At 41.0% G+C, this 21,606-nt stretch overlaps 1 protein-coding gene across 5 annotated transcripts; it reads left to right on the forward strand.

The window, feature by feature from the left end:
• The first annotated feature begins 1,210 nt into the window (after nucleotides 1-1,210).
• LOC143493620 (NACHT, LRR and PYD domains-containing protein 3-like) lies at nucleotides 1,211-20,510 on the forward strand. Of its 5 annotated transcripts, XM_076992146.1 has the most exons (12): nucleotides 1,211-1,867; nucleotides 1,981-2,205; nucleotides 3,692-3,868; nucleotides 5,499-5,553; nucleotides 7,746-7,950; nucleotides 8,755-10,516; nucleotides 12,989-13,159; nucleotides 14,976-15,146; nucleotides 17,374-17,547; nucleotides 18,839-18,885; nucleotides 18,990-19,126; nucleotides 19,345-20,510. In XM_076992146.1, the coding sequence occupies exons 1-12, from the start codon at nucleotides 1,818-1,820 to the stop codon at nucleotides 19,459-19,461; spliced, it is 3,291 nt and encodes a 1,096-aa protein (XP_076848261.1). In that variant the 5' UTR covers nucleotides 1,211-1,817; the 3' UTR covers nucleotides 19,462-20,510. The 5 variants fall into 5 exon arrangements, with proteins under 5 accessions (XP_076848261.1, XP_076848259.1, XP_076848260.1 ...); XM_076992144.1 differs by lacking the exon at nucleotides 14,976-15,146 and having other exon boundaries at nucleotides 18,990-20,510; XM_076992145.1 differs by lacking the exon at nucleotides 3,692-3,868 and having other exon boundaries at nucleotides 1,212-1,867; nucleotides 18,990-20,510.
• Nucleotides 20,511-21,606: the final 1,096 nt, after the last annotated feature.

Below are 21,606 nucleotides of genomic sequence, written 5' to 3' on the forward strand. Positions count from 1 at the left end.
ACAAAATTAAATGTTAACAAACGTGTATCTTTGTCTATTTTAGGCTTCACCCCAAGAAACGTGTGAAAAGGAGGCTTGAAACGGCGTTCAAAATGCGCACATCAGACACTTTTTTCGCATTTCAAATAAAAAATAATAACTTGTTTACAGCCTATCACTTCTTGTGTGTTCATTTTTATTCCATATGCAATACCCGGATTTACTAAATCAATAAAATCTAAGTTGTTTTAGAAGTAACATAAGAAGTAGACCTAAACAATTTAACACATAAGAGACGTTTAAAGGACGTTCCTTAAACGTCCGCTCATTGTCCTCTGGATGTTTCCAGGTGGTCCTACAAACGTCCTTTGTAACGTCCACTGAACGTCCCCTGAAACATTTTGGCGACCCTACAAAAAAACGTCCAGAGGACGTTCGCAGTGTTGGTTCGCGGGACGTCCTCGGGACGTTTTTTTGTTAGCTGGGTATTATGTTTAGTATCTCTATGTTCAATGGTTCAATGAATATTGTTCACTTCTTAATAAAATATGGACAGCACAAGATGCATGTGATGTGTGTTTGTGTGTGGTACCTGCAGAACACTGAAAAACTGTGAGTGAACAAAGCTGGTTGTATATAGGGTGGCCACTTTTCAGTATTGCTTTAATTTTGGTATTTGGCTTTAATTTTGGTATGTTTTACTATTATGGATTTTACAATATTTGGCATCACCTCTCGTACACCAGCTGCCCCCCACCCCCCGTCCGTCGCCATACCAGATATTGCAAATACTCTTATTTCTTCCACACATCAATGTTCTCTCCATCCAGTTCACTAAAATTTTTAAAAGCTCGTGCTGGTGAGCATGCTTAATGTAGTTATTATACAATATACATTTGCAATATCTACAGACAATTTAGCAATTAATTATAACCTTTGTATAAACTTTTATGGTAAAACTTAGTTTACATGCTACTGTGAAACAGAACCACCGCGTTCTGCCACGTTTGAAAACGCTGGGAAGCTGGTGGGGTGGGCGTGGCTTGGTCCCAGAGGCGGTCGCAGAGCTCTGTGTCAGTCCGGAATCAGTGACCAATGGAGATTGCAGAGGAACGCCTTCATCTAAGACCCTCCCACACGTGAAATGTGTTCCAAAAGTCAGTCCCCGCCGCTACAGAAGAGCAGACGGAGTGTTTCGTGGTAAGTTAATTATCCTTCAGTATAACTTACTGGCGTGCGCATTAAAGGACAGTCATTTACCTTGGGCTTAACTACTTTTCCCGAGTATGCTACTTTTTAAACCGTGTTTGGTGTAAAGTTTTATTCTCGTTACATAAAAGCGAAAGTGTACAGGTGTAGATGGACTACGGGTCGCCCTGTTTCATCACGGAAGTGTCTGGTCCAACTACATAAATGTCTGGGTCTGAAATACAACGTTATTCTGTTTTCACGGTCATCTGGACGGTCATTTCTAAGTACATCGTCGGTAAAACGTCTCGTCGATATGCTACATTTAGTCTAAATGTTTCGACAACGTTACATTTCACATACGCGCATGCGCGGCTGAAGGGACCGTTTTTAAATGCTCTTTCGTTCTGTTTTGATTGGACAATATTGATCATTTAAACACGATGTTTAATATTATGACAGAAAATGTCACACACCGTTGTATCAGTCGTATATGTTTATGAGGTACTGACTCATACTGCAGTGACATCAGGTTCATTATAATCAGTGTTTCAGTATCACGCTCCTCCTCTTTATGATGAACTGTTGACAGGGAGCAGAGAGCAGCATCTCCAGTGTCCAGCTGTGTGTGTGTGAAGAGGAACAACTCCATGATGGAGCCTCATAACTCCAGCAGTGGAGGAGGAACCTCTGACCCAAAGTGAGGAGCTTTACATCAGCACTTAATCTGAGGAAACAGGAAGAGGGAATATTCAGGATAAATGAGATGTAGTGAAGAACATAATTACTCAACACTTTCCTCATCTTCATCAGGGTGAAGAGAGCAGCATCTCCAGTACCCAGCTGTGTGTTAATGAAGAGTGAATCATCTCCAGTACCCAGCTGTGTGTCTATGAAGAGTGAATCATATTCAGTACCCAGCTGTGTGTTAATGAAGAGTGAATCATCTCCAGTACCCAGCTGTGTGTCTATGAAGAGTGACAGGTCCATGGGTGATCCTCCTCACTTCAGTAGTGGACCTGTGACCTCTGACCCACAGTGAGTGACACATTACATTACAGAGATTCTTTAATCAGACTGAAAGTATTTTAAGTCTTCATTATCCATATTTCCCTCTCTCTCTCACTCCTCAGTTCTTGCATATGTGTGGAGGGAGTAAATATTTGTGGTTCCTTAGTCCCACATTAAAGCCAGTACCACTGAATTATCCTTAAACAAATAAGGAACAGAGTAATAAAATAAAGAAGACAGTCTCCAAGATCACTTGATGAGAATAACAGGTCCCACTTTATTGTAGATCAACGTTGGTGTACAGTTAAGTCTCTCCCCAACATGAAAGTCTCCAGGGCTCAGAGGAGCACTAATGTTTATTCATACGGTATATTCTGTAACGAGGTGACAGATGCAGCAGACACAGGAGGTGGTGCTGGGTCGACTTTAATGTCCATTTCCATCATAGACACAGCACAACTCAAAGCTGTTAAATGCAGTTTAAATGCAAGGTATCAGAGGAGCGGATAGCGCTCTGAACTCTGAAGAGAGTCACTCAATCTTGGCCTTTAACGGATAAAGAGGGCGACTGGAAATGAGTGACAGGTGCACGGAATGAAGAGAACTGATCAGTAGGCGGGGCTTGTGATCTATGGTGTAAACGGGAGGTGGAGTGTTGTGAAGTGGGCGGATCACCTGAGGAGCCGGACCGGCCTACCGTGACATATTCTAATCAGATACACATTGCTCCTCCTACTCTATTTACATATCTACTTTAGATTCCACCATTATGTCCAATCATCATGACTTCACACCCCAGTCATTCATATTCATATACACATTCATTATATATGTATTAGGTCCAAATGTAAAAGTTCTATCTGTTTAAAGATCCCCTGATCTGGACCTTTATCAAATGAGGCCTTTTACAGTGTCATCCTACATCCACAGTTCATCCAGCAGCATGTAGAGGCCCTTGCATTATCTGTCTGTGTTCATGTTATGTCTAAATTCTCCAGTGGCCTCATGTACGAACAGTGCGTACGCACAAAAACATTGCGTACGCTATGTTTCACGCAAACGGTCAGATGTACGAAATGTGATTTGAATGTGAGAAAGTGCGTACACCCACCTCAGGCGTACGCATGTTTCTAATGTGTTTTCGTCAATTAGCGACACTTAGTGGTGATGCATTGAAATTACAACTATTAAGATATCCTTCACGCACACATTGTAGTAAGCCCTTATTGGGTAAAATAAAGTAAATTAATGAGAAAATTAAACAGTAAGTTAATCAGACAATGTCATTGCCTTACTGAAATAATCATTCAACGTGTTTCCACTTAGCCTAGATTATATAAACATACATGAAATGTTGCGCTGGTGTTCTTGGGAGATGGCAGCGTTGGCATTACTGAAAGATATTGCTAATGGCTGAATTCGCCGAGAGCGCGTTTTCCGTGACCATTATGATTTTTTGGCCCATGATGATGACTGGCTTATAAGCCGTTTCCTCCTGTCCTCTTGTGTTGAGTTGGGTCCAGTTTTGGAGAGAGAAAGGCGAGGAGTCGCACATTGCCAGCGACAACGTTCGGCTTCCTGGCAACTGGCTTGTTACAAAGAGAACTGGCAGCCTGGTCGGGGATGTCCCAGTCATCTTTGAGCCGGGCCATGCCAGCTGTTTGGATGGGATCATCTGCATGTCAGCTAGGTATATAAAGTTCCCATATGAAGCGGTTGACCAGGCAAACATTAAAGCGCAATTTGCAGCGATAGCCGGTTTCCATAATATAATGGGAGCGATCAACTGCACACACATTTCTATAAAGGCACCATCTGAGGAGGAATTTGTTTATGTGAATAGAAAGCACTATAATTCCATAAACGTGCAAATAATCTGTGATGCAAAAATGTGCCTTACTAATGTAGTGGCACGTTGGCCTGGATCAACCCAATGATTAGTACATCCTTACAAACAGCATGATTGGGATAAGATGACAAGCTAGCAGAGTGTGTGACGGTTGGCTTCTTGGTAAGCAACAAATTTTAAGCATTTAAATAAAAGCGTTTGACATTTCCAGCTTAGAATAATTAATTTTAAACATGGGTAATTGTTACATTACTTATGAAACAGCGGCTATGCACTCAAAACGTGGCTGATGTAATCCACAGACTGACCGGGTGCGAGAATGAAGAGAATTGTATCTCCGTTCCCGGTCAGTCTGTGGAGAGGGCGATTGGGCAGCTGAAAAGCCGGTGGCGCTGGCTGGACAGGACCGGGGGATGCTCGTGTATTGGCCAGAGAAGGTGTGTGAGGTTGTGAGGGCATGTGGGGTCCTGCACAATGTTGCGCACAGGTATGCCGTGCCATTGTTAGAGGTGGTGGAGCACCCAGCGAATCCAGAGCCAGGACAAATTTATGCGCAGCGCAAATTTTAACCAATTCTTTTATTGAGTCGCTGATGCTAGTGAGCGCATCACTGATATTTTTAGGTGCATTATATTATTCTGCCAGTGTGCATTGTTCTGACCCCACAACATTTAAAGCTTCACACACACTGTCCCACTCAGACCTTTTGCGCTTTGCCGTAATGCCACAACGTGCCAAACAAACATTGTGTCCGCACCTCTACCTCATTCAGGAGCGTCTCCACTTTCACATTCGGTGAAGTTCCTCTTCTTTCCCCGTTTAGACATGGTTTGTGATAGATCAGAGAGGAAACTTCTCCGGTGCAGGGCAAATTTAAATGAATTTGCATATTTATAGGGGGGGGCGTGTCACCATGTGCGCTCAATTCCACGTTGATTGGGATGTACAAAAGAAATGTGCATAGATTCCGGCGTACGCACATTTTCTGGATTTGTACGTACGCCAATTTTTTGTAAGAAATCCATGCAAGTCTTTGTACATGAGGCCCCAGGTCTTTCCACCAGTCTGTACATTATCAACAGAGCTTTGTGGAGCTCCTCAAGTTTTCATTATTAATAGTTTCATTCATTTTTAATATTCTTGGCTGAGTTCCAAAATGTTTCCCAACTAACTCCCAAACTCCTTCTGTAAATTATTTATTACACAGAAAAAACACTTTTCTATTAAATGTCTTGTGTTCTGATATATATGAAAATATATAAGTGGTGCTGTGATCATAAACTGACCAGCGATGAACGGGGTAGAAGGAGGATGATGAATTGTGCCCTCTAGTGTCAAAAGAGTAAACTACAATATAAGTAGCATTAATGTAACATGTATTTATGAATGTAACGTGCTCACGAATGTAACATGTATTCATGTCTATAAAATGTAGATTTTCCATTAAAGCTGTTGTTCTGTTTGTCCACAGTGCCCAAAAAAAACCTGTAAATATTTCTAAAGACAAACTGGAGTCAGTATTCAAGGTGTGTGTGTGTGTGTGTGTGTGTGTGTGTGTGTGTGTGTGTGTGTGTGTGTGTGTGTGTGTGTGTGTGTGTGTGTGTGTGTGTGTGTGTGTGTGTGTGTGTGTGTGTGTGTGTTTAGGGTGTCATGCTGAGCTCCACCCTCTCCTGTCAATCTGTCTGTTTGGTCCCTCTAGCCCCGCCCAGCCTTTCCCTGTTTATACTTCCCATGTGTTTTTCATGTCTGTCTGTCCCTCCTTCCATTCAGTAACTCCACCCTGTGATTATCAGTCCCACCTCTTCACAGTTGACTTCTCTTGTTAGTCTGTCATATTTAATCTCTGTCCCTTCTCTTGTTAGTCTGTCCTATTTAATCTCTGTCCCTTCTCTTGTTAGTCTGTCCTATTTAAGTTCTGTCCCTTCTCTTGTTAGTCTGTCCTATTTAAGCTCTGTTGATTCTCTTGTTCTGTGGTGGTTCTTGTATTGGGAGATATTGTATTATGGTCTGTCTTGCTTGAGCTCTGTGGTTGTATTCTGTGTATGTGGATTGTGTTTATTGTGTGTGTGGGAGAAGGGTCTTATCATTAGTGTTTACATCACAGATCATTTATAAAACTACCTACAATTGAAATTTTATATTTATTGTATTATAATTAGTGGTGGGACTTTAACGCGTTAATTTCGATTAATTAATTACAGGAAAATTAACGCACTAAAAAAATTAACGCATTTTAACGCATGAGACACTTTTGCACCGTGGAATGTTTCTCAGTGCATAAGTTCCAGACATACAGATTATATGGACGCACAATAAGATGAACATGATGGAGATGACTGAAGAGGCTACGCTGGTGGATGGGAAATTTAAATATAAGAAACTTCCAGATGGAAGTAAAAACAAAAATAGTGTTATTTGCATTTTATGTAGGAAGGAGTTCGCTTATCACACGAGCACTTCCACCCTTCGTTACCGCCTCAACGCAAAACATGTTGGCGCTAACGCGCAGGTCAGTAATGATCACTTAGCTGATAAATGTATTCCTAGTACGATAGGGTGAACAAATGTCCGTATTTCACATCCTGTCCCGGCCGTCGCGGGTTTTTTTAAGTGAAGAAATGTCCTGGTTTTTAAATTACCTTCATTGGACCATTAAGACTGATTAAACTTAATCAAGACTGGATTAAACTTTCGCTAGTGACGCGCGCGACTCCGCACACCTCGCACGAGCGGCGGAGGCGTTTATACTATAACGTTGGTTAAATACCAGGACAGTTTACTGTTGACAACTCGTCTCTTTTATTTCAACATTAATACAAGCAAACTCACTCAAGAAAAATAACCGAATCCTCTATCTCTCACTCTCGCTCCTCGCGCACTTTTCCACTCGCACACACAACTTAACTTAAAGAAACAGTAACCCAATAATCCCTTAAGGATCATTACAATACTTTACGCATCACATTATTTGGTTATTGTGAAGAGTGCCCTAAATGTGGCTCTGACTGGGGATCACTGGACCTCTGTTAGCAACAAGAATTATCTTGGTGTGACAACTCATATTATAGATGATGAATGAAAGATCCAGTCATTTGCTTTGAGCATGCAGAAGATCACTAGGCACTATGGAGATGCCTGTGCAGAGGACTTTATGCCTGTGGCAGAGGCCTGGGAAATTAAAGAAAAAGTCTACCATCTAAAATGGTATTAAAGAACATCTGATTTACTTCACTTCTTCTTATTCTTCCAATATCATGAGCAAAGCTCTCAAAATTAAACATTTTTGGTCAAAATTTCCAGTGTTCTGAAAACTGTTTGCTTTGTTTTCTGCACTCATCTATTGGTCTGTGTAGTAGACTGGTGGAAAAATATACAAGATGTTGAAGTTTATGCTTATGTTCATTGATTCATTCATCATTCAAACTTAAATGAATATTTCTCATGTTAAATATTGAAATGCGATTAAAATGCAATTAATTTCGATTAATTAATTACAACGCTTGTAATTAATTCGATTAATTTTTTTAATCGCGTCCCACCCCTAATTATAATATATTATATATATTAGACTTTTGTACTTAAACTTTTGTAATAAACCATAATGTTCACAGGACCACCCACTCCCTCTCAGTTCAGTCCTCTCTTATGTTTAATGGATTATCCTGTGTTATACTCATCTGTGTGTAACACTGTAGTTTTACTGATACTGTTTATTCAGGAGCTGGAGCACAAAATCATCTCTCTGGTGAAAAATGAGCTGAAGAGATTCAAGAATCTACTGAGTCCAGATTACCCAGTATGCACTGAGAGACAGGTGGAGGATGAGGAGGATCAGAGCAGTGTCAGAGAGGGGGTGATGAAGATCACACTGCACGTCCTGAGGAACATGAACCAGACAGACCTCGCTAACACACTAGAGACCAGTAAGAGCTCTGGGTCATGACATCATAACATCACTTTATTACTTCAGAGGGAGGACACTGTTGGTGAATCTCAGCTCACAATGAGGATCTTAAATCAGCACTGGTCTGTCCTCAGTTGACCTCCCTTCAGTGTAGTCTGCTCAGGTGCAGACTCAAGACTCTCCTACATTTATCACTGTTGTCATGTGACTGTAGAATGTTGGAGTTTTGAGGATACATTGTTATTCTTTAGAACTGAGATTTGACCAATCAGATTTGACCACAGGTCACTGTCTTGTGATGTCATACACAGGTGTGTTTTCTATTTCCCTCCATTGTCTCTCAGATGTCCAGTCTGCTAGTTGTAGGTCTCCTCAGTCAGGTGACAGTTACCAGTGTGTGTGGTGGAACTTCAGCTGGTGTAATGGCTTCCTCCATCAACCCATGTGTTCTCCATGTCAAACTGCTGATCATTCAGTGTTATTGATACCCAGACACTCTAACCTATCTCTAATTTAACTCTTACAGTACTTCAATTTCCTGAATGTATCATGACCAATCTATGGGGACTAAAAATCTATTCATAGTGATGAATTAATGTTCAATTTATATAGCGCCTTTCAAGATACTCAAGGTCGCTTTAGAATTTTAACACAAGTCTTACACAACCAATCACACACCAGCGAGAAGTGTACTCTCCACAGGAATCCACAGCCCCCTGGGGGACTGTAATAATGGTGTCTTTTCTTGTATTTCCTGTGATGAGTCTGTTATGATTGATCATAAAGACATTAACATCTGTGCTGTTGTCTTCCTCTTTATCAGAACTGGCCCCTGCTTGCTACAGAAAACTCAAATCCAAACTGAGGGAAAAATGTCAGAAAATTAATGAAGGAATCTCACAGCATGGAACCACAGCACTTCTGAATGAGATCTACACAGAGCTCTACATCACAGAGGGAGGGAGTGGAGAGGTGAATAATGAACATGAGGTGAGACAGATTGAGACAGCATCCAGGAGACCAGCAACACAGGAGACACCCATCAAATGCAGTGACATCTTTAGACCCTTACCAGGACAAGACAAAGCCATCAGAACTGTGCTGACTAAAGGAGTGGCTGGAATTGGTAAAACAGTCTCAGTGCAGAAGTTAATACTGGACTGGTCTGAAGGAAATGTAAATCAGGATGTTCTCTTCATATTTCCACTTCCTTTTAGGGAGCTGAATTTGATGAAGGAGAAAAAGTTCAGTCTGGTGCAGCTTCTTCATTGCTTTTTTCCAGAAACACGTGAATTAAAACCAACTCACTATACATACTACAAAATTCTGTTCATCTTTGATGGTCTGGATGAGTGTCGTCTTCCTCTAGATTTCCAGAACAATGACAGCGTGTGGGATGTAACAGAGTCGACCTCAGTGGATGTGCTGCTGACAAACCTCATCAAGGGGAATCTGCTTCCCTCTGCTCTCCTCTGGATAACGTCTCGACCAGCAGCAGCCAATCAGATCCCTCCTGAGTGTGTTGACCAGGTAACAGAGGTGCGAGGGTTCAGTGGCCCTCAGAAAGAGGAGTACTTCAGGAAGAGAATCAGTGACCAGAGTCTGGCCTATAGAATCATCTCACACATGAAGTCATCAAGAAGTCTCTACATCATGTGCCACATTCCAGTCTTCTGTTGGATTGCAGCCACTGTTCTAGAGAGGATGTTGGGTGAAGCAGAGAGTGGAGAGATCCCCAAGACTCTGACTCAGATGTTCACACACTTCCTGATCTTTCACATCAAACACAAGGTCCAAAAGTATGATCAGAAAAGTGACACTGACCCTCAACAAACTAGGAAACATGTTTTGGCACTGGGAAAACTGGCTTTCCAACAGCTGGATAAAGGCAACCTGATCTTCTATGAAGACGAACTGAGAAACAGTGGCATTGATGTCAGAGAAATGTCAGTGTATTCAGGAATGTGCACTCAGATCTTCAGAGAGGAGTTTGGTCTACAGCTGGGGAAGGTGTTCAGCTTTGTACATCTGAGTGTTCAGGAGTTTCTGGCTGCTTTATATGTATTTATTACCTTCATCTCCACTAACACCAATGTGCTGGAACACAGAGACAGACAAAACACATTGTCTTACTTCCTCAACAGTGCAGTGGACAAGGCCTTAGAGAGTCATAATGGACACCTGGACCTTTTCCTCCGCTTCCTTCTGGGTCTCTCACTGGAGTCCAATCAGACTCTCTTACGAGGACTACTGACACAGACAGGAAGCAGTTCTCACAGCAAAGAGGAAACAGTCCAGTACATCAAGAAGAAGATCAGGGAGAATCCCAATCTGAGAATCAATCTGTTCCACTGTCTGAATGAACTGAATGATCATTCTCTAGTACAGGAAGTCCAAAGATACCTGAGCAAAGGAGGTGACACTTGTCTGCGTGGAGCCAGGCTCTCTCCTGCTCAGTGGTCAGCTCTGGTGTTTGTGTTGCTGAACTCAGAAGAGGAGCGGGATGACTTTGACCTGAGGAATGTTCCATTAAATGAATGTCTACTGAGACTGCTGCCAGTGGTCAAAGCATCCAGAAAAGCCATGTGAGTATTTTCATTTAGAGATTAACAGTGGATGTAGCACTGGGTGTTCTGACTCAGAAGGTCTATGAAACTGAAAGAGAGTGAGAGAACATTAGAGAGAGAAGGGTAGAGAGACCTCACATTAAAAAGAGAAAGAAGATTTGATAGAGAAGAGTTTAGAACCTACATTAAGGAGAAAGAGAAAATTTGAGAGAGACTAGGGCTGCCACAAACGATTATTTTTATAGTCAACTAATCACCGATTAATTTTTACGATTAGTCGACTAGTCGGATTGTACGTTAATTGAATATACAACATACAGCTTATCACACTAGAATGCAACTGCTATTATATATCCATCATTAGATTTCAGCTATAACTAAAAATAAAAACAATTAAGATCATAGTTCATTAAACCTTTAATGAAATATGCAGCTTGTTGCAACAAACAATTATTAAAATAAGGATAAGGCACTGCCTTAAAAAACACAAAAATAAATAGGCCTACATTAATAAAGAATTTTTTTAGGTTTTTCTTTCTTTCATTAGTCTCTGGCATCAAACTTCGCTACATTTAAATCAAATTAGGTAGGGACCTGAAACTAAGGAGTTATTCACAAAAATAAAGTTTTGGTCTCACTGACGTTACAGAAAATACACAAATGTGTGCTAAGGCTAATGAAACAAATCGCCATCACTAATGTTAACTTTTACAGCTACCACGATAAGCAGGGTTGCCAACTCTCACGCACTAACTAGCAATTTAGATTACAGAGATGACGGTCCCTATTCATCGTTGTCACAATTAGCCACAACATGCTTCAGGTACATGCTCGTACATCGTGGTTGTGCTGCCATGGAAGGCAAGTTCTGCCTTGCAGATATTGCACGCGTTTCGGAACCCGACTACGGAAAATGATCCCGCACTTTTGAGTTCGGGTAGCCATGATACCAACCTGTATAACGTACTGGGATGTCGTCAACCGTCTACCCCGGTTTCCACTGCTGCACATGTGCGTCAAGGACAGAAACGCAGACGCAGAAGTGGAAACTGTCGCAGCAGTTTGGAGAGGAAAAAAAACGACACATCGACTAATAAATTAGTCGTCGACTATTTTAGTAGTCGACATAATCGTGACTAGTCGACTAATCATGACAGCCCTAAGAGAGACCCAACATAGAGAGACCCAAGAACAATTTCACAAGATACTGACACGACTTGATAAGGTTATTTATCAGGACACTTTTCTCGTGGTAATATCTTTTAATTTCATATACACATATGACAAATACCCAAATATAAAAAATGAACATCGATCTGGGCCAGCCGTGACAAATATTAAGATAAGACAAAGATTTATGTCCTTTTAAAAAGTCCATTTCCTTCTAAAAAATAATAAACTTCCTTTGAGTAATGTATTCAATTATATGACCACAGAATGCAATGCAAGACAATTTCGTAACTTCATAAAATACAAATAAAGTTTCTTCCTCAATTATTTCCAAATATTTTCTGTTAAAATTAACTACATGAACACACACACACACACACACACACACACACACACACACACACTCCTGCATGTACCTTGCAGAAACACAGCCTGTAAAACAGCTCTGCCCCAAGTATCTTATTAATGTTCCAAATCCAGACATCCACATCAACAATACTGTGAAAGAAAATGTGGCAACATCTTTAAATTTCATTTACACATATGACAAATACCCCAATATTAAAATGACATGTGATGAAAAATCCACCTTAGGATAAGGTTAGGATAATTATGTTTAATATTGTGGAGGGTGTTTGGTGGTGTAGGATCATATGTGAGGAATGGATATGAGACCTCACCATGTCAGTAGTTTATTATAAAGCACAGGGTGAAGCCTCCACTACAGTTACTGGCCTCTGCTTTGATAATTTTTTATCTGTTAATGCAATTAATTTCATCCTATTTTACAAGATACTGTGATGCAGGGTTCATATTAGTCACAAACACACACAGACTTAAACACACTTTGTTTATTGAAGTAAATGGAGGAAACAACTGGGCAGAGGGATCCAGACGTAATCCAAAGTCAATGTCAAAAAAACAGTCCAGGTCAGGTATACACAAAAAGAAGAAAAACCAGGCAGAGGTACAAAAAGGGAGAATCCAGGAGAGCAGTGAACCAGACAAACTGGGTCGAACCACAAAGAGAATAGAATACAGGAAAAACTCTTGGTATGCTTTCAAAATGTCAGCAATACTTCACAAAGAGTTTAATGAGTGTCCTGATATATATTGTAGCTTATGATGAGAACCAGGTGTGAACTATTACTGAGGGGAGGAGGAACGGGTCAGACGACGTGGGGCATTCTGGGAGTTGCAGTCTCCAGGGTTGAGCTGCATGACGGATACAGAGGATAATTTAATCAGCAGTTCAGATTCTGGAATCCAGCATCATCTGATTGATCTGTATTTTGTACTGTATTTACTCCTCCTTTACAGACTGTCTGGCTGTAGTCTCACTAAGGAGTCTTGCAAATCTCTCACATCAGTTCTACAAACAGAAAACACACTGAAAGAGCTGGAGATTAATAATAATGATTTACAAGATTCAGGAGTGGAGCAGCTCTGTGCTGGACTGAAGAGTTCAAACTGTAAACTGGAGATTCTCAGGTGAGTTAGTTTAATCTTGAATGGAAACAGTAAAGTGTGATTACACTATAGAGTTTTAATAAATATTAAGATAAGATAAATATTCATGTCCTTTTAAAAACTCAATTTCCTTTTAAAAATAATAAACTTCCTTTGAGTACACCATAAAAAATCCTACCACAAGGCAATCTGTCACGTAGGGCTACGCCCCCTCTCCTAGCTGTCACTCCGGTTTCCATGTTCCCTCGTGTCTGTGTTGTTCTCTGCTCCTGGATCCCACCCTGCTTGTCTGTTTCTATGGTTTCCCCTTGTCTGCCACGCCCGTGTCGTCAGTGTTATCACCTGATCCTAGTTTAGTTCCATGTATATTAGTCCCTGTGTCTCCCATGTCTGTATCGGTTGTTTTGTTCATTCAGTTGGTTCGTGCTTTGTTTATTCAGTCTGTGTTATATTCAAGTTGCTCATTCTGTGTTTTGGTGTTCTTTGTCCCCCGTGTGTTACTGCCTGGTTTGTGTGTTCTCCGTGTTGTCGTAAGTCATGCCTGTCTACATTTCTTTGTTCTGCCTGCTCACCCGATATGACCCGTGCCTTTTGTAATGACCACGTCTTTGGAATTCCGTTCAATAAATCTCGCTCTCCTCAGCGTTTGTGTCCGCCTCCCTGCTCTGCATCGCGCAGAACGTTACACAATGCAAGACAATTTCACACTTTATTATTTTATGAGATTTTCTTTCTTTATTCATTCTAAATATTTTCTGTTAATGAACTACATTTAATTAAATGACCATATTGTGGAGAGAAAGAAACATTTGTGATGCATTATCAGATTTCCAGAATCTCCTAGAAGAGAAATGTAACACTCTAAATAGACACAGATGAGTCCTTGTTCAAATGAATGTGGGTATTAATGGAAAAACACACACTCGTACACAGAGCTGAACACACACTCTTCTACACAGAGCTGAACACACACACACACACACACACTCCTACATAGACCCTGCAGAAACACACATCCTGTAAAACAGCTCTGCCCCAAGTGTCTTATTAATGTTCCAAATTCAGACGTCCACATCCACAGTACTGTGGAAAAAAATGTGGCAATATCTTTTAATTTTATATACAAATATGACAAATACCCCATTATTAAAATGACATGTGATGAAAATCCACCTTTTCAGTGCTTGTGCACACACATTTGACAACATTATATCAACGTTCAGAGCTAAGCAGGTTAGGATTATTAGGTTTAATATTATGGAGGGTGTTTGGTGGTGTAGGATCATAGTTGAGGAATGGATATGAGACCTCACCATGTCAGTAGTTTATTATAAAGCACAGGGTGAAGCCTCCACTACAGTTACTGGCCTCTGCTTTGATACTTTTTAATTTGTTAATGTAATTAATTTCATCCTATTTTACAAGATACTGTGATGCAGGGTACATATTAGTCACAAACACACACAGACTTAAATACACTTTGTTTATTGAAGTAAATGGAGGAAACAACTGGGCAGAGGAATACAGACGTAATCCAAAGTCAATGTCAAAAAAGCAGTCCAGGTCAGATACACACAAAAACAAGAAAAAACAGTCAGATGTACAAAAAGGAAGAAGTGTCCTGAAATATATAATAGCCTATGATGAGAACCAGGTGTGAACTAGTACTAAGGGGGGAGGAACTGGTCAGATGACGTGGGGCATTCTGGGAGTTGCAGTCTCCAGGGTTGAGCTGCATGACAGATACAGAGGATAATTTAATCAGCAGTTCAGATTCTGTAATCCAGCATCATCTGATTGATCTGCATTTTGTACTGTATTTACTCCTCCTTTACAGACTGTCTCTCTGTGGTCTCACTGAGGAGTCTTGCAAATCTCTCACATCAGTTCTACAAAGAGAAAATTCACTGAAAGAGCTGGAGATTAATAATAATGACCTAAAAGATTCAGGAGTAGAGCAGCTCTGTGCTGGACTGAAGAGTTCAAACTGTAAACTGGAGATTCTCAGGTGAGTCAATTTAATCTGGAATGGAAACAGTAAAGTGTGGTGAAACTACAGGTTTTTAATAAATTTTAAGATAAATATTTACACTACCGTTCAAAAGTTTGGGGTCACCTAGACAATTTTGTGTTTTCCCTGAAATCTCATACTTTTATTTATCAAATGAGTTGCAAAATGAATAGAAATATAGTCCAGGTATTGACAAGGTAGAAATAATTGTTTTTTTTTTTATTTGAAATAATCTTCTACTTTAAACTTTGCTTTCGTCAAAGAATGCTCCCTTAGCAGCAATTACAGCATTGCAGACCTTTGGCATTCTAGCTGTTAATTTACTGAGGTAATCTGGAGAAATTTCACCCCATGCTTCCAGAAGCCGCTCCCACAAGTTTGATGGTTGATGGGCACTTTTTTCGTACCATACGGTCAAGCTGCTCCCACAACAGCTCAATAGGGTTGAGATCTGGTGACTGCGCTGGCCACTCCATTACTGATAAAACACCAGCTGCCTGCTTCTTCTCTAAATAGTTTGTGCATAATTTGAAGGTGTGCTTTGGGTCATTGTCCTGTTGCAGGATGAAATTCGCTCCAATCAAGCGCTGTCCACAGGGTATGGCATGGTGTTGCAACATGGAGTGATAGCCTTCCTTATTCAAAATCCCTTTTACCTTGTACAAATCTCCCACTTTACCAGCACCAAAGCAACCCCAGACCATCACATTACCTCCACCATGTTTGACAGATGGTGTCAGGCACTCATCCAGCATCTTTTCAGTTGTTCTGCGTCTCACAAATGTTCGTCTGTGTGATCCAAACACCTCAAACTTTGATTCGTCTGTCCATAACACTTTTTTCCAATCTTCCTCTGTCCAATGTCTGTGTTCTTTTGCCCATATTAATCTTTTTCTTTTATTAGCCAGTCTCAGATATGGCTTTTTCTTTGCCACTCTGCCCTGAAGGCCAGCATCCCGGAGTCGCCTCTTCACTGTAGACGACACTGGCGTTTTGCGGGTACTATTTAATGAAGCTGCCAGTTGAGGACCTGTGAGGTGTCGATTTCTCAAACTTGAGACTCTAATGTACTTGTCTTCTTGCTCAGTTGTGCAGCGGGGCCTTCCACTTCTCCTTCTTCTCTGGTTAGAGCCTGTCTGCGCTCTGAAGGGAGTAGTACACACCATTGTAGGAAATCTTCAGTTTCTTTGAAATGTCTCGCATGGAATAGCCTTCATTTCTCAGAACAAGAATAGACTGTCGAGTTTCAATTGAAAGTTGTCTTTTTCTGGCAATTTTATGAGTTTAATCGAACCAACAATTGTAATGCTCCAGATTCTCAACTAGCTTAAAGGAATGTCAGTTTTATAGCTTCTCTAATCAGCAAAACTGTTTTCAGCTGTGCTAACCTACTTGCACAAGGGTTTTCTAAATATCCAATAGCCTCCTTACACAGTTAGCAAACACAATGTACCATTAGAACACTGGAGTGATGGTTGTTGGAAATGGGTCTCCATATCTCTATGTAGATATTGCATTAAAAACCAGACGTTTACAGCTAGAATAGTCATTTACCACATTAATAATGTATAGAGTGTATTTTTGATGCATTTAATGTTAGCTAAATTGAAAAAAAACTGCTTTTCTTTCAAAAATAAGAAAATTTCTAAGTGACCCCAAACTTTTGAACGGTAGTGTATGTACTTTTAAAACTTCAATTTCCTTTTAAGAATAATAAACTTCCTTTGACTACACTATAAAAAAATCCTACCACAATGAAATGCAAGACAATTTCACACTTTATTATTTTATGAGGTTTTCTTTCTTTATTAATTCCAAATATTTCCTGTTAAAATTAAATACATGAACTACATTTAATTGGCTGAGTCCTTGTCCAAATGTATGTGGGTATTTATGGTAACACACACTCCTACACACCGCTGAACAGACACACTCCTACACAGACCTGACTGAAACACACAGCTTGTAAAACAGCTCTGCCCCAAGTGTCTTATTAACACTGGGAAGGCAAACGCCACGAAAAAATTTGCGAGGAAAATCAGCCACCAAGTAGCCCACTTCCCCGCTGTGAAGAGATTAGTGCCCTTTGTGTTGCTAAAGACATGGTACGCGTTTAAACCACCGACCCCCCTTCCTATATTTTTTGTAATAAACCCCATACTGGCTGCTCTGCAAATGTATCTCCCTCACTGTCTCTCTCCCTCTTTTTCCCTCCTTTCTACAGATTGTCTGGTTGTTTGGTCACAGAGAAAGGCTGTTCTTCTCTGGCTTCAGCTCTGAGTTCAAACCCCTCCCACCTGAAAGAACTGGATCTGACTTACAACCACCCAGGAGACTCAGGAGTGAAGCTGCTCTCTGCTAGACTGGAGGATCCCCACTGCAGACTGGACACACTCAGGTATGTAGGAATCCCCTTAAACACCCTGTGTGTGAGCACACACTCCAAATGTGAGAAGAACAGTGTCATACATAGAAACAGCACACATGACACACACATGGTCTTATTCCTAAAATACATACAGTATCATACATGACACCAGTGGCAGCTCGTCAGTAGGGGTGCTGGGGTGCCGCCCTCATCAAATTATCCAGAGAAAAAATATTACTTAGACATATTAACTTATGTAAATTATATATTGCAAAAGTATTATGAATCTAGTAATACTGACAATTACTGTACATTTAAAAAAAGATCAAGAATTCTATCCACTGAATGTCTGACATTATATGTGTACCGTATACTTCCTGTGTGTGGGGCGCCGGACTAATGGGTGTCTATGTAGGTCCTTAAACTTTTGGCAAGCATGTGATCTGGAGAAGCTCTTTAATTGATTGCCTTAAAGTTTGCTGTGGGACAAAGAGCTGCACCCCGGACACACCTACTTTTATCAGTAGCCTATCAGCATTGTTAATTATTGATCCTGGAATATTCTTTAAAGGTTTTGATTCCACACACAAGACAGTGAATGTAATTGGTGAAGTCTAGACCATAGAGAGGTCTCTGTGTGTGTGTGTGTGTGTGTGTGTGTGTGTGTGTGTGTGTGTGTGTGTGTGTGTGTGTGTGTGTGTGTGTGTGTGTGTGTGTGTGGACAGACAGTCCAGTTATCTAGGCGCGTGTGTGTGAGACACAGTCCTGCTACCTATGTGCATGTGTGTCTTAGTGAGATAGACAGGTCTGTTATCTATCTGCATGTGTGGGTGAGCAAGACAGACAGGCCTGTTATCTAGGTGCATGTGTGTATGAGCGAGAGAGACAGACAGTCCTTTTATCTAGACGCGAATGTGTGGGTGAGACAGACAGGCTGTGTTCGAAATAGCCTACTACATACTACTGGCGTACTGCTTGGGCCCCAAATCAGTATCCAGTATGCAGTATGCAAATAAAACAAATTTTTCCAGTATGCCAAACATCCCTGGATGACATACTACTTCCTCAAAATACTCCAGTACGTAAACAGAGCTATCTTCATGGTGTACTGCATCCCATCATGCAACGCTACGTTCACGTGATCCTGTAGTATGATCCTGTAGTATGCATACTGTCGCATACTGGAAACTGTACTGCATACTACTACAAGGTGTGTGTGTGTGTGTGTGTGTGTGTGTGTGTGTGTGTGTGTGTGTGTGTGTGTGTGTGTGTGTGTGTGTGTGTGTGTGTGTGTGTGTGTGTGTGTGTGTGTGTTCTTTAGGGTGGATCATGCAGGGAAGATCAGACTCAAACCAGGACTAAGAAAATGTAAGCAGCAGTTATGTAGTTAATACACACACATGCACAGAGATACAGATACACACACACACAGTATTTGTGTGGTCTCCTCTAATGTCTCTTCCTGTGTGCAGATGCGTGTGAGCTCACACTGGACCCAAACACAGCACACACACTTCTCTCTCTGTCTGAGGGGAACAGAAAGGTGATGTTTGTGGAGGAGCAGCAGACGTATCCTGATCATCCAGAGAGATTTGCTGACTGGCCTCAGGTGATGTGTAGAGAGAGTCTGACTGGACGCTGTTACTGGGAGGTTGAGTGGAGTGGAGATGCTGGTATAGCAGTGACATATAAAGGAATCAGCAGGAAAGGAGACAGTGGTGACTGTTGGTTTGGACATAATATAAAGTCCTGGATGCTGCTCTGCATTAATAACAGTTACTCTGTCTTGCACAATAATAACTACACTGCCATCTCTGCCCCCTCCAGCTCCAACAGAGTAGAAGTGTATCTGGACTGGCCGGCCGGCACTCTGTCCTTCTACAGCGTCTCCTCTCACACACACACACTCACACACTTACACACATTCCACACCACATTCACTGAGCCCCTCTATGCAGGGTTTTGGGTTTATTATTCTGACTCCTCAGTGTGTGTGTGTGTGTGAGCTAGAATAACCTCCTGTGTACTGGAACAACACCTGAGTCTCCATGGAAACACTCACTCCTCTACACACACAACTGGAGAACAAAACCCCTCTCTCTCTCTCTCTCTCTCTCACACACACACACCCTTAGATAACAAGACTCTCTCACACCTCTCTCTCTCTCTCTCTCTCTCTCTCTCTCACACACACACTTCTTTTTCTTGCCTCAACAGTTTCTGTCTTCTCTGCATTTCTAGTGTGGTGGAATTGATGGCACAGAATTCAAGGTCTTATAATATATTAAGCAGTATTTATTTGATAGCAAGAGAGTTACAAAATATAAAAGTATAAAAGTATGATGTGAAGCTTACGCTTCATGCAGTAACTCTGAACTGTCTCTCTCAGTCCAGATTCTTATAGTCAAAGTGTGTGTGTAGAAAAAACTAAGGATGCCTGCTTCCCAGGAGCAGTTTCCCTGTGATTCAACCTTGGGTGCTTAGAAACGGATAAGCAATATTATCACCAACTCTGCTGCTGCACAGAAAACTTCAGTCTTACAGAAAAACATCTTCAATATGGTTACAGTTAATTACTAAGCAGTACTTTTCACACAGACCATGCTATAGTGTCTGCATGGACATGATTAACATGAATCACACATGAATATAATCAATATTTCCTTCACACTAGGTTTAGGGGTAAATAAAGTCCTGTGATTACATGCAGAGTAGTTAACCGTGCAGTGTAGAACCTGCTTCTACATTTTACTGTTTTATCCAGTATTTTACATTTATGCAGAAATTTTCCTGCAGTTCCGGTATGTGTCCAGTAGATGGTAGCAGACAACCACATATTGATATACAGTATCATAACTGGGCAAAGTATCAGATTTTGTGTGTGATTTTGCTGGTTAAATTGCAACTTATGTAAATTGCAACTTAGTGTTTTATGTTTTGGTGTGATGTACATTTGCTTAATTCTGTCAATTAAAGAGAAACACTGAAATTTACTCCAGTCCTATGGAGTGAGATTACTGTCTTTAATACAAGAGAGCAAAGATGAGGTTCAATTGAGCAAGTAAGACACACTGAGCAAAACAACCGAGCAAAACCAGTGACAGTGAGAGCAGAGAAACAAGAATCACACAGTTAAGTGTGTTTGCTTCACTGTCTTCAGCACGCGTTTGTTTTTTGCTCAATTCTCTGTTTTCAATGCACTTTTCAGTTTTTTGCTCACTTCTAAAACTACCACACAGACATTTTATTTGAATTTTAACATCATTTGGACATTAATGCCAAGCTAAATAACATTGATAAACATTTCAGCCACTTTGTGCTTGCAAAGCAGAATCTGAAAACAGTTGTAAAAGAACTTGGCCTCCTCCAGCACAGCATCATTCAGTCTGAACCCACTCGCTGGAGCTCCACACACCACATGATGCAGAGATGCTGGAGCAGAAACACTGAACATCTATGCTGGAGATTAGGGAACATTTGCTACACCAACTGCTGATCAATGGGACATAATTTCCAGTTTGATTGACATGCTGGAACCTGTTGAGGAAGTTCCTCTTGAGATCAACAGTTCAGAGGCTCCATCTCCAGTGTCATCCCAAGCATTGCTGTGCTGAAGATGGAGCTTCAGGCAGAGGGTCATAACACAAGGAGGATGGAAACACTCAGGGAAACCTGCTGCAGAAAAGGTTTGCAGGGATGGAGGAGAGAAAATGTTTGGTACTAGTGACACTGCTGGATCCTCGTTATATCCTCATGTCTTCTTTACGGTGGACACACTGACCAAGACAGAACAACAGATAAAAGAAGAGCAGGACATTGTGTCCCAGTAACTGATACAGACACCACTGAAGACCAAGGATCAGAGAAAGGTGGAAGATGAAGAATTACCTGCTCACTCCAGCGTTCTTCCACAAACATATGCAAATGTTCACCCTAATTTCTGAAATAATTCAGTTCTTTGTTAAAAAGACCAGCATGTTCACTATAGCAGCCTTCAGTGCTGACCGCTGGCATGTTACAATATTGCCTCCTGTGCTAAAAAGCCTTTCAGACGCTGCACTGGTAGCTGGTATTTTCTTGCTAAACGAC

The sequence above is a fragment of the Brachyhypopomus gauderio genome, unplaced genomic scaffold, assembly GCF_052324685.1.
Source record: "Brachyhypopomus gauderio isolate BG-103 unplaced genomic scaffold, BGAUD_0.2 sc90, whole genome shotgun sequence".
In the NCBI taxonomy this organism is placed as follows: domain Eukaryota; kingdom Metazoa; phylum Chordata; class Actinopteri; order Gymnotiformes; family Hypopomidae; genus Brachyhypopomus; species Brachyhypopomus gauderio.